Source organism: Cervus canadensis, chromosome 4 (assembly GCF_019320065.1).
Source record: "Cervus canadensis isolate Bull #8, Minnesota chromosome 4, ASM1932006v1, whole genome shotgun sequence".
NCBI classification, from domain to species: Eukaryota; Metazoa; Chordata; class Mammalia; order Artiodactyla; family Cervidae; genus Cervus; species Cervus canadensis.
In genome coordinates, this window is record NC_057389.1 from 94,646,111 (window position 1) to 94,662,021 (window position 15,911).

The 15,911-nt window shown below is 56.1% G+C and overlaps 1 protein-coding gene across 10 annotated transcripts in view; it reads right to left on the reverse strand.

The window, feature by feature from the left end:
• Positions 1-955: 955 nt before the first annotated feature.
• CACNA1A (calcium voltage-gated channel subunit alpha1 A) overlaps positions 956-15,911 on the reverse strand; it is a 387,084-nt gene continuing 372,128 nt past the window's right edge. For 6 of the 10 annotated variants that reach the window (XM_043466834.1, XM_043466833.1, XM_043466837.1 and 3 more), the window contains 9 exons: positions 8,448-8,555; positions 8,231-8,331; positions 6,837-6,946; positions 6,592-6,730; positions 6,369-6,482; positions 5,061-5,096; positions 3,870-4,056; positions 3,299-3,549; positions 956-2,552 (listed from right to left, as the gene is read on the reverse strand). In XM_043466834.1, the coding sequence (XP_043322769.1) occupies positions 1,839-2,552; positions 3,299-3,549; positions 3,870-4,056; positions 5,061-5,096; positions 6,369-6,482; positions 6,592-6,730; positions 6,837-6,946; positions 8,231-8,331; positions 8,448-8,555 (1,760 nt within the window). In that variant the 3' untranslated portion in view covers positions 956-1,838. The remainder of the gene's footprint in view (positions 2,553-3,298; positions 3,550-3,869; positions 4,057-5,060; positions 5,097-6,368; positions 6,483-6,591; positions 6,731-6,836; positions 6,947-8,230; positions 8,332-8,447; positions 8,556-15,911) is intronic. The other 4 variants (XM_043466836.1, XM_043466835.1, XM_043466841.1 and 1 more) reach the window with 3 other exon arrangements.

Here is a 15,911-nt window from a genome sequence, read left to right on the forward strand (position 1 = left end):
CCCTGAACAACGGATATAACTGGCCTTTTGCTCACCTAAATCAACACAGCTCTCTGACCTCCTGATCTTATTAACAATGTTTTTTTGGCTGTCGACCATATTCACAGAAGCATTCACAGAACAGGCAGGGAGGTAAAATCCTGGGGATGGAAGGTCCTCTACCACCTTCATCATGCGGCCAATTTCTAGAAGCCTGGAGTGGGAGGCTGCCAGCAGGTGCGCTGTGGGCTGCAGGACAGACCTACTGGATGGGGCTGAGGGTGGAGGGAGGACAGGCTATCAGACCCTTCTTAAGAACCCCACCCCCGCCTCTGATATGCTGCCCTCACCTTGAACTCGCCATGACCCTCTTCTGCTACCTACAGGCTGCTCTGAACCTTGACCTCTAAGTTCTAGGACTCTCCAATGGCTGCCGGAATTCAGGGGCATCTCAGGAAAGTCTATGAAATGGGATACAGCTTGGGGTGGAGCCCTTCAGAAGCAACTTCTTGGGTGGGATGGGAGGGCCAGAGGCCTCGGGTGGGGCTCACCTCCCACTGGACTTGGGGGTCCTGAGCTAGACCTCCAGGTACCTCCTGCAGGGTGTTTCCAATAGGAATTTTGCTAATATTTGAGGCCTCACACACTTTCCTTGGGGTCTCACTGGCCAGATCATGCAGGAATACTATCCAGCAGACTGTGGAGCCGTGGGGAGGTGGGGTGGGGGTGGTCTGAGGGTGGAGGCATTGGGGTGGTGGTGGTGGGGCTCTACTGCCCTGCTGTCCCCCATCCAGGACAACCAGGTAAAGACCCAGCCAGCGTCTCTGGCTTTAACTTTCCTGCAAAGAGTCCTGGTTGAAGAGCTACGGCTTTCTCATCCTTAACCACTTTCCAAGTGCCTCCTACCAAGGTCCCTACAAAGAGACCTGGGGAGTACTTTGCAGAAGCTATAAAGACCACTCCAATACAGAAGCCCTTTGATTCAACTTTTTTTATTTTTTTTTTTCTTTTTGAATGTCATGCAATAATTCACAGTCCCAAGCCCACAGTTTTCAAACAAGGTAGGAAAAAGGAAAAAAGAAGCAAAGGAAATCGGTGGTGGTGTTTTTTTTTCTTTTTTCTTTTGTTATTTCAAGCAGGACCAAATGTCAAAAAAAATGCTTCTTTTCTCAATCATTAATTTTTTTGTCCTTTTTAAAATTGTTTATTTTTTTTTAAATTGATTTCTGCAGGCAGTAATAGTAGGGTTTGGTATAACCAGCAAGCACTCCTGTGTGTGTCTGAGAACGTGTGTGGGGTATGAGTGTGTCTGGTGGAGGTCTGTGTGGGACGCTGGGTTTCCTCTTGGCTTCCGGCTTCTAGCCACACACACGGGCCACCAGCACGCGTTCACCAGGGAAAGGAAAGATTTCAATTGAGATGATAAAACTCATCAATAGAAGCAATTTTTTTTCTCCCCGTTTTTCTTTTAAAAATGTTTTTTGTTTTTTTTTTTGAAATTTCCATTTTCCCCAAGGTTCTCCAAAAATGGCTGAGTTAATTCGAATCCCTTGGCTGTGTGGTTTGTCTGCCCCCGAGGGCCCCCCGCCGTCGTCGTGGGGGATCGGGGCTGGGTGGGGGGCGCCGTCGCTGCCCGGGAGGGTCTTTCCGGGACACCCTGGTGTGTCCCGGCCCTGGGGACTCCCTCCAGAGTCCGGGGTCGTCCGGCTGGTCCTCTCCTGGGCCCTCCCGGGCCTCCCCGCCTCCGTGTGCTGGGCAGGTGGCAGCGAGGTGGCCCCGCGGCCGGTGCGGCTCCTCCCCGAGGGGGGCGTGCGCGTGGGGTGCGTGGGGGGGCCGGGCGGGCGCCACCTCGCCCGGGCTTAGCACCAGTCATCGTCGTCGGTCTCGCTGTAGGCTTCGTGCAGGCCTTTCCGGGAGCCCGGCCCGCGGGGCCTGGCCAGTCCGTGGGCCGGGTAGTAGCCGTTCGGGAGTCGCCGGCCGTGCCTGGAAGGCGAGGCGCACGCCGGGCCCGCGGCCCGGGGAGTCCTGGGCGAGCACGCGTGGCGCGCGGGGGGCGGTGCGTCGTAGGCGGCGGCCCGGGGCTCCTCCTCCTCCCCGCCGCCGCCGCCCGGGCCGTCGGGCTCGTCGTAGTCGGAGCCCCGGTAGTAACAGTGGTGGTGCCGGGGGCCCGGGGGGCCCTCGGCCGCGTGCGCGCCGGACGCCGGCCATCGCGCCCCGCCGTGGCGACACGGCGCCCGGGGGGACTCGCTCCGGGCCGGGCCCGGGACCCGCCGCTCCATCGCGGGCGAGCGGCTGCTGCCGTGGCTTCCCGTGGGCGGCCGCTCCCCGGCCAGGGGCTCGGCCACGGGGCCCGGGTACCTCCGCGGGCCGCTGGGGGCCGTTCGGCCCGGCCGCGCCGCGGGCTGCTGCTGCTGCTGCTGGGGACCCGAGCCGCCGGCCTTACGGATCACCGGGGAATAGGACACGTGCGGCCGGGGAGTGGAGGGGGTCTGGGGGAGCTGGCGGCGTCCCCGCCGCGGAGTGCTGGTACCAGATGTTGAGGGGGCTGGGCTTCCACTTACGGAACTACTGCCCTACACGAAAATTGAAACAAAGGAAATCAAAAAAAAAGATACAACAAAATCAACCAGAAGGAGACGGGAGGAGACACAGAGGACGGGAGGGTGGGGAGCGAAGGAAAATCCGGAGGACCGGGGAGGAGGAGGGTGGGAGGGACACACAGGACGTTCAAATGGAAAAAAAGGAAAAAAGCAACAGCCACAGGTGGGAGGAGGGGGAGGAGGGGGGAAGGAGGAGGAGGAGAGAGAGAGACAAGGAGGGTGGGGGGAAGTCGAAAACCAACACAACAAAGTGAAAAGAGAAATGAGAAATGGAGTTTTGTAAGTTTCGGGGTTTAAAAATAGCAGAAGTTTCAAAAGTTACTCACAGGCGTCCAGAGCACAGAAATCATAATTGAAACAAAAAACGGAAGCCGGGTTAAAGGAAAGCAAAAGGCAGAAGGTAGCCAGGGTGGGCGTGAGTCGTAAAGACCACTGCTGGCCCGAAACTCAAACGTGATCCACAACCAAAGAGGAAGCAGCTGCGGGCGGCAGGGAGCGGGGTGGCAGGTGGGCAGGGGGACTGGGGTGCAGAGTGGGGAGCCAGAGGGGCAGGGGGCAGTGCCCACCCCTGCCCGGGCCCAACCCCCTGGCTTCGGGAGCCCGGTGGTGGGCAAGTCAGAGATCACAGCGGGAGTCGGGAACCCCGCCCAGAGGGGCTGTGGGGCTGTGGCCCCCCCATCCTCTCCCGGTCCGGTCCACAGTGCCTCTGCCACACCCACCTGCCTGTGGGCCATGTGCTCTCGGCCCTCACTGGGTGAGCGGGACCAGCGCTGGTCTCGGGCCCGGGTCCGGCCATGGTCAGGTCGCTCCTGGGCGTAGCGCTCCTTGTCGGGGGGCGGGGGGTGATGGTGGTGATGGTGGTGGTGGTGTTGCCGATGCTTCCGGTCCTTGGGCCGGCCCCGCTCCTGGTCTCTTTCCTTTGATGGCAGGTCCCCAGACTGGGTGGTCATGCTCAGGTCTGTCCCCAAGCCTGGGGCCGCATGGGGTCAGAGAAGACAGAGGCTGTGAGGAGAGGGTGGCATGGGACGTGCACGCGGGCGGCTTCCAAGCAGGACTGCTGGCCCAGTGGGCACCTTCCCTTGGGCCCAGGATGGCCTGGTGGGTGTGTGTGGGGGGAGCTCGCCAGCAGGTTGTGAGCAGCAGCTGGCACATCTCGGTCCCCCGTGGTCCTGTCCAGGCCTTTCTGTCTTTTCTTATTCAGTCTTCCCCCTGCTCCACCTTCTCCCCCTAGCTCCCCTGCTCTGCCCCCTTACACAGCCTCCCGTCCCTGGGCCCTGCGGGGCGGCCCACCTGTGTCCACATCCGTGTAGCGGCCCAAGGAGCGCTCGGAGGTGCGGTGGCCGCGGTCTCTGCGCCTCTGGTGGTGCCGCTGGTTCTCCTCGGGCGGCACCCTCTCCAGGGAGTAGTCGTCCAGGCGCCGGGCCTTGGGGCCCAGCACGGAGGCCGAGCGCTTCATGGGGCTGGTGTCTGAGATGGTCTGGGGTGGGGGGGGAACAGGCCGGCGGGCCGGGGTCAGTGGCTGGGATGCAGCAGTCCCGGTCTGCCCCATCCGCCATCAGTGATGGGGCTGTGACCGTCTGGGGGTGGGGTCTGGTGGGGGGAGCCTCCAGGACTCCTCTCTCCCCTCCCCAGCTCCTCCTGGCTTCTGCCAGGAGGCCCCGTCCTCTCCACCTCCTGCTGGGACAGGCAGGCCAGCTGAAGGGCAGAGCTTCTCCATCCGGAGTACAAACCTGGGAGCCCTGGGCCCTGGGCAGCCGGGCCTGCTCTCCAAAGCGGGTGAGGAGCCTCAGCCCCTCCTTGCTGTCAGGCCTATGGGCCCAGGGCCAGGCACCCAGCACACAGTCCTCCTTGGCCAACTGGGACCGGACTTTCCTGCCCACCTGAGTCCAGCTTCTATGGGAAGCCTTTGAGGGGCTGGCCTGGCATTTGAGACCCCCCGGGGGGACCTGCTCTCTTCATCCTTGGCCTGCAGCCTGGGGGCCTGTGTGTTTGCTGCACCCTTGGGTGGAACTGGGTTCCCTGCGGCTGGGGGAGGAGAGAAGGAAGACAGAGCAGACTTGCCCCGGGCCTGGCCCAGTGGCACTACCTGGGACTGGACTTTTAAGGGACACGGGGCTGTGGGACCTGAGGTTCATGGGTGGTGTCACGGGAAAGAGCCCCCAAGAAGGAGTGAGCCAGGCAGGGCTGCAGGTCAGGCTTCTTGGAACGATGGACGCCCGCCCGCCAGGCTTGGGTTGCTCTGAAGAGAGGGTGGGAGGCAGGGGGGGCCAGGGCGGGGTCACCCCTCCAGGGCACACGTGGGCCACACAGAGAACACAACACATGAGGATGGGGCTCCACGGGGTGGGGGGCAGGGGGTGCGGTCTGCAAAGAAAGGGTGGGGTCCGAGGACCCGGAGAGATGACAGGACTCCCACGAGGGGGGGTGGGCGGGAAGAGGGGGCCGGAGCCCAGCTGGGCGGCGGGCGGGCGCGGTACATACACTGAGGTTATTCCCACGTGGCCGGCCCCTTCTCCTCTGTCACAGCCCCACGGGATGGTGCACACAGAAAAAACAGAAAGAAGGAAATAAATATAAAAGCCGAGAGGGAGAGGGGGAGGTGTGTGGGAGATGGAGGAGAATGCCAGGGGCGGGGAGAGAGAAGAACCTGAGGTGGGAAGGGAAGGGGGAGGCAGAGAGAGGTTAGCGGCCCGGTGCGAGGGCGACCCCAGGCCCGGCTGGTCTTCCTCCCCTGGGGACGGAGCACACAGGTGGCAAAGGCACGAGACGACAGATGGGGCGACGTGGCCGCAGGCGCCTGGCCCTGGACTCTGCCTCATGCAATGCGCCCCAGCCCTGGCTCCGCTGACACTCAAAGCTTCGGGGGCGGGGTGGGGTGGCCGTCAGCTGGCTTGTGCCCCCCTCCTCCTGGGGCCCAGAAGCTCAGTCCTGGTGGGGCTCTGGGGGGGCCCCTCGGGATGGGATTGGACAGTCACATGCAGGCTGGGTGCCTCCCACCCGAGTTCCCAGCAGCCCGAGGCCACGCCCCTGGGCGACCTTGGCCCCGGCCAGGCACAGCACAGCCCTGCCGCTCCCCGTGCAAATGCCACGGCACAGCACACGGGCAGCCTGCCACAGTCAGACATGCCGCCCTGCCTCTCAGGTTGGGTGGGCAGCCCAGCCATGCTTCTGGCCCCTCTGTCCTGGTGGGCCAGGGGCAGTGGGATCCCGCTCCCCCCCAAAACCAAGCCCTGCAGCTGGGTAAAGCAGCCACACACAGACACGCGTCAGGCACACACACCTGCTTCTCCCCAGCGGCTCTCACAGAGACCAGACAGAGGGACGACCCCCAGGCCCCACCCCAGACATGCTACCAGGTCCCGGGACCTGCCAAGTTCCCCAGAGCATGTACGATGTATGAGAACACCCATCCCTGTGTGCATGCGCCTCTGTGCGCATGCGTGCGTGCGTGCATGTATATTCTTCATTGCAGCTCTCACCGGGGCCTGACACATCCCCTCCCATCCTCCCTCCACATCCTCCAGCCTCAGCATCCCCAAACGGAGCAGAGACAAACCACGTGGCGATGACCACGGTGCCCTGCCCCAGAGGAACCTCGTCCTCTTCCAGTCCTCCGTCAGGGAGAAACTAAGAGGCTCGGGGCTTCTGGGGGTTCCAGAGGTGTGGACCCTGCCTGCTGCAGCCGGGAGTGCAGGAGTCCCACCCAGCCCTGGGTCCCTGGGCTGCACAGGGAAGCCGGGACTCCAGCGGCCAAGTCCAGTCCCCAGGGTGGTGGGTGAAAGCTCTCACCTGGTTCTCGGCGGGCAGGCGGGGCATGGAGGCGGCCCGGGCCTGGCCTTCCATGGGGAGGTAGTGCTCACTGTCAGAGTAGCCGTCTCTGCCCATCTCTCGCATCTCCACAGACTGTGGGGCAGATGGCGAGGCCCGGTGAGCCCCGGGGCCGCCTGGCCGGGGGACCCCGGGGTGGAGGGTTGGCCGGGGAGCCAAGGGGGCGGTGGGGCCATGGAGGTACCTGAGAGTTGGGCTGGCTATTGGGCACATCGGTGGGGGGGCCCCGCTCCGGGCTCCACGTGCCCGTCTTCTGGAACATCTCCTGGGCCCGCTGGGTCACCCAGGACGGGCTCTCTTTCATGCCACTTTCGTGAGCCACCCTGTGTGGGGCACAGGGACCAGGGTGACGGTGGGTGCTCTGCTGGCTTTTGCACCTGGCACCCAGCACCCCCGTTCCCCTGCCTTCTGGCCAAGAGGGACACTCACAAGCCTCCTCCTGGGTCCAGCTGGGTGGAGGGGAGGGCGTTCTGGCCAGGCCCCCCCTCCTGTGTTGGAGATGGGGGCTCCATGCGCTGGAACATGAGAGGTGTCCGGTTCTGGGGAGGCAGAGAGCAGCATGTGTACATAAGGTGGCCGGGGGGTGGGGGGAGCGGGGACAGAGGGAAGAGGGTGTCCCAGGCTGAGGCTTTGGTTTCAAGACTGCAGTGGGGAGGCTACGGAGGGTATGCTTAGCCCACCCCTGGGGTGAAATCCTAGAAGCCATTCTTGAAACCCACCCCCACCTTAAGACACACACACACATTCAAGTCTGATCCATCAGTGAGTCCTCTAGACTCTTCCAAGTCCATCCATAACCAGGTCACTTCTCACCGCTCCATGACCCCCATCCTGGCTTTCATGTTTTGGCCAGGACCACTGCCTCCTCCCAGGTTCCCAGCTCCAGCCCTTACCCTCCATAGCACCAGTGAACACCTGCAAGAGATGGCTTCCCACCTCTCCTGAGGCACCCTTGTGGCTCCCACTTCACGCTGAGCAAAAGTCAAAGGCCCACAAATCCTGAAAAATCTGTCCTGTCACCTCCCCACTCTCGTCTCCTTTCCCTGCCCCTCTTGCACACTCTGTTCTGCCATATTGACTTCCCTGCTATTTCTCAAACTCAAACTCATGGTCCTGCCTCAGGGCCTTTGCATTGGCCGTTCCCTCTGCCTCAAACACTCTGCCTCTAGGTATCTGCTTGGCTCTCTCTGCTCTTCCTTCAAGTCTTTCCTCTGATGTCACTTCCTCAGCAATGCCTCCCAAATTACCCCTTTCAAATCACATTCCCTTGCCCACCCCCTGTTTTTTCTCATGACACTTTTTTCTGCAGTGCTATATAATTTCATCATCTATCATTGCTAGCCTTCTGCCAACTGGAAACTCTGCTCTGCAGGGATTCTGGTCTGTTTTGCTCACAGATGCATACCCAGAGCTGAGAAAGGTGCCTGGCACACCATAGGTGTCCAATAATTTAAAAAAAAAAAAAAAGTTTATTCGTTCTGCTTATTGGCTTATTTGGCTGCACTGGGTCTTAGTTGCAGTACGTGGGATCCAGTTTCCTGAGCAGGGATCAAACCTGGGCCCCTTGCATTGGGAGCATGGAACCCTAGCCACTGGGCCACCAGGGAAGTCCCCACACAGTAAGTATTGGTGGAGCAAATGAGTTACTCCAGGTTATGTCTCCTTGGCATTGCCCTCCTTCTTCAGTGACCTGTCCTGAAGCCTGACGTCATCCCACTGTTCTGATTGGTCCTCACGGTGACAAGGGACACACTGTCTCCCAGCCTGGGTGGCCCCAGAGTGATGGACGTCGGAAGCGGCGGCGGTCAGGGCTGGAGCCATACCTGCTCCTCGCGCATGGCCTGCAGCTTCTTGGCCTTGCTCTGCCGGTAATACTCCATGATCATCATGGCCGCGTAGATCTTCCCCACCGTCAGGTCCGTGGCTGGGGGCACAGGATGAGCTCACCATGGGTGAGGGCCCCTGTATGCACCAGCCCCGCTGTCCCGAGGCCTCCTCTTTCCTCCCCCCTCTCTATCCCAGGCTGGGCCTGGCTCTTACACTTGTGGGGGGTGACCAGCAGGTCCAGCGTCTTCTGGGACAGATTGGGCCAGATGGCCATCATCTCCTTCCGCAACTCGGCATCCATTTGCTGTTTGTCAGCTCCGCCTGCGAGTGGAACAGAGAGGCATCAGCTGGCCTCTGGGGAAGCTGCAAAGCCATAGGCTCCTGCTGACCCAGGCTCTGGGGTCCTGGTCCCCAGCAGGGACGGGGCCTTTGAAAGACTGTGTGGGAGACAGTCCAGCATCCAGAGGGACTGACCTGGTTCCTACTTACCAGCTGTGTGACATGGGTGTTAGTCTACGATGCTGTGCTTCAGTCTGCCCATCTTTGAAATGGGGAAGATGGCAATAGTACCTGCCTCAATGAGTTGTCTGAAGATCAAAGTAGTTGATGTGCAGCATTAGAACTACGTCTGCTGTAGGGAGCCTGGGGTAAGCCCCAGGGAATAGTCCCTCAACCAAATCCCCCTCCTATGAATGCTGACCTTGGAACTAGCTGACCCCTGGCCCCTTACCCCAGCCATCATGATTCTTTGTCCCCCCCTGCCTGAGTGCACGGGAGTGTAGCCCTTCCTGCCCTCCCTGGGATGGGCTGGGGCCATGAGATGAGTTCTTGCCAATGAGGTGTGAGCAGAGTGAGGTGCCACTTTGGGCATTTAATGGCCAGTGCAGAACCCTCCTGAGTTCTCATTCCCTCTGTCACAGCAACTGGTAACACTGGGGACAGTGGTTGCCCACTCGGGCCTGGTCCCTAAGTGACTAATGAACAGCAGACCCTGCTGAGGCTGGAAGAAGTTCCCACATAATGCAAGTGGGAAGTGAATCTTTGTTGGTCCAAGACCTTGGGGCTGTTTGTTGTGGCGGCACATTCTCCTTCATCCTGACTGATACATCAGCCTGGACCCTGTTTCAACTCTTGTTTCACAGCCCCCAACACGAGGCACAGGGGTGCTGTCCTAACGCTTACCAGCAGTTAGGGACATTGATGCTAGAGAAAGGGTCTGAGGGCTTTCTGCTGGGCCAGATACTCACCCTGTGGTTGCTGAATTATGGGAGGAGGTCCAGGAGATCTGGGGGAAGGGCAGGGGCCAGCTATCAGCCAGCCGAGTATTGCAGCATTTTAACAACCACCCACGGGGGCCTGCTGGCTGAATAGCTGCCCCACCCAGGCAGCCCCAAGAACCCCCTCTGCCTCCACTCCCTGTCCACCCCTGGTCGCCCGCCTGCCTTCATGGCCCCTCCTTCTCCCACTCCCTTTCCCGGCTCCAGCCTAGGACTGTCTTTGGACTGTCTAGGACTCCTGTGCAATTTCTCCTTCTCAGCAGATGTGGGTCAAAGCACAGACCTCTGCCAGGCACCCCGCGCCTTCGCTCATCTTCCCCTATGTGACTCCAGAGACAGGTGTCTTTACGTAGAGAAAAATTCTTTCATCAGGGTCTTTTGTCAAGTCAAGCACAGATCCTGTTCCACAGTGAGGATTTGGAGGCAGCAGGGAGCTGAACGGCCTGGGCCCGTGTAGCGGCCTCTGCACAAGTCCTCCCACACCCACCAGAGGGCGCTCGTGAACACCTGCGGGCAGTCGCCTCTGCCCAAGGTCCACCTCGCGTAGCCCTCCCACAGCCACCAGAGGGCGCCCATGAACACCTGCATCAGTCACGTGTCTCCCGCGCTCAGAGCCCTTCAAGGCTCTCCGCTCACCCAGGGTGGTCTCCCCAAGTCCACAAGACCCTGAACCATCTGCCCTCATCTCTTCTACTTCCCCCTTTGCTCACTCTGTTCCAGCCACGCCAACCTCCTCAATGCTCCGCAACCACGCCAAGCATTGTCCTGCCTCAAGGTCTTCGCATAGGCTGTTTCCTCTGCCGGGATGGTCCTCTCTACAGGAATCGGTGTGGTTCCCTCCCTCATCCGCTTCAGGTCCCTGCCCAAATCCTTTATCAAAGAGGTCTTCTAGCTGCCGCCCAACCTAAAACAGCCCCCCTCTTCTATGCCTTTTTCCGGCTTTATTTCTCCACTGTGTAGCTCACCACTTCACTTCTGGTGTCTGCAGGGTCTAAAGGTGCAGAGATCACTGGGGCCAAGCTGTGTGGGGGTGGGGCTGATGGGTGGGACTGGACTCAGGTTGGGGGAGACCCTTCAAATAATCATCTGTTTTGTAGCTAGCCTTTCAACACCCTTGACACCAACCTGTAACAGTTTTTTCTTTCCTCTAGGAAAGCAGTTGGAATGAATAGCTACATCTCCCATCCACTTTAGCTAAGTGAGGTGCCCTGGGCCTCTTTGGCTCCTTTTCAGAGACATGGGAAGGGAAAGAAGAGAATGTGACATTCCTGTGAAAAGTCACTTTTGCCCAACAGCTGACATATTTCCTGTTTTGGGTGGAGAAGAGGAAGCCACTTATTGTTATGGACTGAATTGTGTCCTCCCAGAATTCACATTGAAGCTCGAATGCCCAATGTAATGGCATTTGGAGATGGGCCCTTCAAGGAAGTGACTAAAGTTATTTGAGGTTATAAGGGTGGTCCCCAAGAGAGACAGACAGCAGGGGTGCATATGCACAGAGGAAAGGCCATTGAGGACACAGCAAGAACGCGGCCGTTTGCAAGCCGAGAGGCCTCTCGGGAGAATCCTAACCTGCCGACACCTTGATCTTGGACGTCCAGTCTCTAGAACTGTGAGAAAGTAAGTTTCTGTTGTTTATGTACTGTCTCCGGTATTTTGTTATGGAAGCCTGAGCTGGCTAGGATACCTGTTCTTGGCGAATGGTTTAGGCAGGGTCAAGGTTTCTCATGCTGTCAGCGCTGTCAGACACTTGACGCTGGGTCATTCTTGCTTGTGGGGCAGTTCTGTGCATTGCAGGATTTCATGCATCCTTGGTCTCTACCCACTAGTTACCAGTAGCACTCCCTGACCCTAGTCCTGACAACCAAGCCTGTCCCCAGACATTGCCAGGTGTCCCCTGGCAGACACAACGCCTCCGGCTGAGAATCACCACCTTAGACTCCTTCTGCTTTACAGGGAAATCTCTCATTCGGCATTGTTGTTCACATTTAAATGCAGTAGATACCCTGCCTAAGAATCTTTAAGTTGAGAACTTCCAAAGATGTGAACGTGCATTCCATCAATGTCAGGCCAGGCATGAGTTAAATCGCAGCGTCCCTCCGTGTCCTACTGCTGACGATCCTTCAGCTCTACCATCTCCCACCTCATCTCCCTCCTCCGGTCAGTAACTCTTCTTGCCTGTTCATTCAACTCCAGCCCCTGCGTTCCAGCTGTTATGCTATACTCTGTACTTCTCAAGGTACTATGCTGTAAGATTGAAAATGTTTTCTTTCCTGTTTGCTTTTATATATTATTTGTGTGAAAAGTATTATAAACCTATTACAGTACAGTACTGTGTAGGCAATTATGTTCAGTTGGTACCTAGGCTAGTCTTTTGGACTTAGGAACATACTGGACTTATGAATGCTCTTGGAACAGAACTCATTCATATGTAGGGGACCTACTATGAAGGGAAAATCCTTAGGGGATTTCCAGGTGGCTCTCTCTTGGGGTCATGGGATCCACTCAAGCCTGAATCCCAGGTTTACTCCTCCTCCAGGTAGAGTTGTTAATACTGGGGTTCCCAGGGCTTCCCTGGTGGCTCAGACGGTAAAGAATCCTCCTGCAATGCAGGAGACTTGGGTTCCATCCCTGGGTCGGGAAGATCCCCTGGAGAAGGAAATGGCAACCCACTCCAGTATTCTTGTCTGGAGAATTCTATGGACTGGGGAGCCTCACAGGCTACAGTCCATGGGGTTTCAAAGAGTCGGACATGACTAAGCGATTGACACTTTCACTTTCAAAGACAGAAGGTACCCCTGTATTTGGGAGTCAGTCCCCCAGAAACCAGTTGTGTCCCAGCGTCTTCCCCTCCCCTATATTACTCTGCACACCTCTGGTGAGCCTTCTCTGTTGCAGGGTCTGTCCCATACATGTGGCAACATTCAACAGCTTCTTTTGGGACGCCTCTGATGGTCCAGTGGTCAAGACTCCATGCTCCCAAAGCAGGGGGCTTGGGTTCAATCCCTGGCTGGGGAACTAAGATCCCATATGTCACATGGCCAATAAATAAATAAAATAAAACATTAAAAAAAAAAAAAGCCTCCCTGGCATGCCAGGTACCATGAGGGCCAGCCCACTTCCAGTTTCAACAACCAAAACTGTCCTCAGCCTTCCCTGGGGTGGACTGCTGGCACCCAGATAGGAAGAAAGTTTCCTCTCTGTATGGTATTGAAGGCAACGGGTGAAGGAGGTGGTAAAATAAGATGGGAGCTCCTGCTGCCATCTCTGTGTTAATTTGGTCTGTTAGAACTGACAACAATTTCTATTAGTTCATCAAAAGCTTCCACTTCTGCCATATGCTCCTTAATATGAAAAGTTGTGAAGAGTGAACAAAGCGTCATTTTTCAGGCTAAAAAAAACCAAAACCAAAACTGTCTTCGGACATTGTCATGATCTCTGGAGGCAGGATCATGCCTGGTTGAGAACCCCTGACCAGGATCCCCAACCCCCCACCCTGCCCTTCCTTTCCTTTCCGTAACATTTCTGGCCTTTGAACACGTTACATATTCTACTAGTTTATAGTGGCCTATTTGTTTGTTGCCTGTCTCCCCACAGCCCCATGAGGGCTGGAGGTTCATCTGTCCTCCCCTGGCACATCCCACTTGCTGAGGACAGGGCTGGACACACAGCATGTGCTCAATGGAGCTCTCCTCCAGTGAGCTAGTAGTAACACAGGCAGGTCAGATTAATGGTGAGCAGGGCCCTGTGGGACTCCCAGGCATGAAGGCCTTTTCCCTCCCCCTTGTCTTCTAGGCAAGACTCCAGCCTCCATGACCTTTCCTGAATTCCAAAGGGTGGATCCCAACAGTTGCTAATCAAGGGAGCAGCAGCCAGGAAACCACCTGAGGCAAGATTAAAGGGGCTGGAGAAATTCATCAAGATTAGGAGAGGGCTCCCCTTGCAGCTAAATTGGTAAAGAATCTGCCTGCAATGCAGGAGACCTGGGTTTGGAAGATCTCCTGGAGAAGGAAATGGCAACCCGCTCCAGTATTCCTGCCTGGAGAATCCCAAGGACAGAGGAGCCTGGCAGGCTACAGTCCATGGTGTCGCAAGAGTCGGACATGACTTAGCGTCTAAACCACCACCACCAGCACTTGAGACCCTGCACACACTCTAATGTTGTCAGAAATCCCACCCTTTCAAAACTTTGCAGAAATGTTGTTCAGTTCCTAGGCCGTGTCCAACTCTTTGCGACCCCATGAACTGCAGCACGCTAGGCTTTCCTGTCTTTCCCTATCTCCCAGAGTTTGCTCAAATTCATGTTCATTGAGTTGGTGATGCCATCTAACTATCTCATCCTCTGTCACCCCCTTCTTCTCCTGCCCTCAATATTCCCAAGCATCAGAGTCTTTTCCAATGAGTTGGCTCTTCTCATCAGGTGGCCAAAGTATTGGAGCTTCAGCATCAGTCCTTCCAATGAATATTCAGGGTTGGTTTCCTTTAGGATTGACTGGTTTGCTCTCCTAGCAGTCCAAGGGACTCTCAAGAGTCTTCTCCAGCTCCACAATTCGAAACATCAGTTGTTGGCAAAGTGACATCTCTGCTTTTTAATACACTGTCTATGTTTATCATAGCTTTTCTTCCAAGGAGCAAGCATCTTTTTAACTTCGTGGCTGCAGTTGCCATCCACAGGTAATTTATCCTAGCAATGTGATTTATGGTGGGGGTCTTGAGCCACGTGGTAGCAGCGTGACCTCTAGAGGGGCTAGAGGCTGAGCAACTGAGGTCAGCCAGGCTTACATGACTAATTCTCAATAAATATGCTAGACTCAAAGTTCAGGTGGGCTTGGGTGGTTGACAATACTTCATACATGTTGGCACATATCATTGCTGGGAGATGTAAGCATGGTGCGTGTGACTCCATTGGGAGGGACTGGAAGCTCCCTCTTGGTCTCGTCCAGACCCTCTCCAGGTGCCTTTTGCCTTTGCAGATTTTAATCTGTATCCTTTTGCTGTAATAAACCACAACTATGAGTAAAACAATTCTTCTCAGTTCTGAGTTCTATCAAATCACTGAATCCTGCCTTTTTCTTATTTTGAACCTTCGTTTTGGGCTATCCTGGGACCCCTGAACACAGGTTGTTCAGAGGAAAACAGCAACTGGGATACAAAGGTATTATGTAGGGGCTTCCCAGATGGTGCTAGTGGTAAAGAACCTGCCTGCTCATGCAGGAGACATAACAGATGCAGGTTCGATCCCTGGGTAAGGAAGATCCCCTGGAGGAGGGAACAGCAACCCACTCAAGTATTCTTGCTTGGAGAATCCCATGGACAGAGGAGCCTGGCGGGTTACAGTCCGTAGGGTTGCAGAGTCGGACACAACTGAAGTGACTTTGCATGCATGCATGTACCAAGAGTGGGTGCACTGTTAGACCCATTTTACAGGTGCGGGAATGCTAGCAGGCAGAATTCTAAAGCTTACCCTTCTCTCCCAGCAAGATTCTGCTTATTCAATCAAATGATAGTCTAGGGGCTGCTATAAAAGGACTTTGCAAATGTAATTAAAGTCCCAAGTCAGTTGACTATAAGCTTCAGAGCTGATCTAGGTGGATCTGACCTAATCAGGTGAGCCCTCTAAAAGCAGAGCAGTTATGGAATGAGAACAACGCCCCTTTTCCCTAGGCAACATAATTCTCCTAAAAGAAAAGGGGGGAATGAGAGAGTCATTTCCTAGGCAGGTTGATAAGAAGTCTAGGGGTCCCCAAGGAGAGAGAGGTCTGGGATATTCAAGGAGGAAGAAAGGACAAACTTTACTTTTTTTCCTCTACATTCCTTAGGATTATATAACAATAATGTACCCTGCCTGAGGACAGTCTTTGGATTAAACCCTCTGGCTAATACTGTTATCTTAAAACATAAATTATGGGAGTAGGTCTGGTCTTTACAAGGATGTATCCTGCCTGAGGACAATCTTTGGATTAATCTATGTGAGCCTACTTCTGCTGACTCCAGAAATCCTGAGTCTGCCATTTGATCCTCAAGACAATGCCTTCCTGTCCTGGGCTCACCCCTATGCTGTATTCCACAATCAGTCTAACTGCTGGGTCTGTGGACCACTCCCTTCTTCATCCGTGAAAGGCGTCCCATGGTGGACATCTCCACTTCAAGGAAAGGACTTTCTCCAAGTCTGCAAATACCTTCAACAATCGCATGTGATGCCTCTTCTTAAACTGATGACATCTAACAACCTTAAGATGGACTGATGTAACTATGGACATAATGTGACTTTTCATTTTGATTTTAACTTGGTTTAATGACTATTTTGCCTTACATCTGTAACTGTATAATGGGGTTTTCTAACCGTCTAAAAGCTTTTAATTTACAAATAGTTGTCCAAGCTCCTATGAGTGCCACAGCC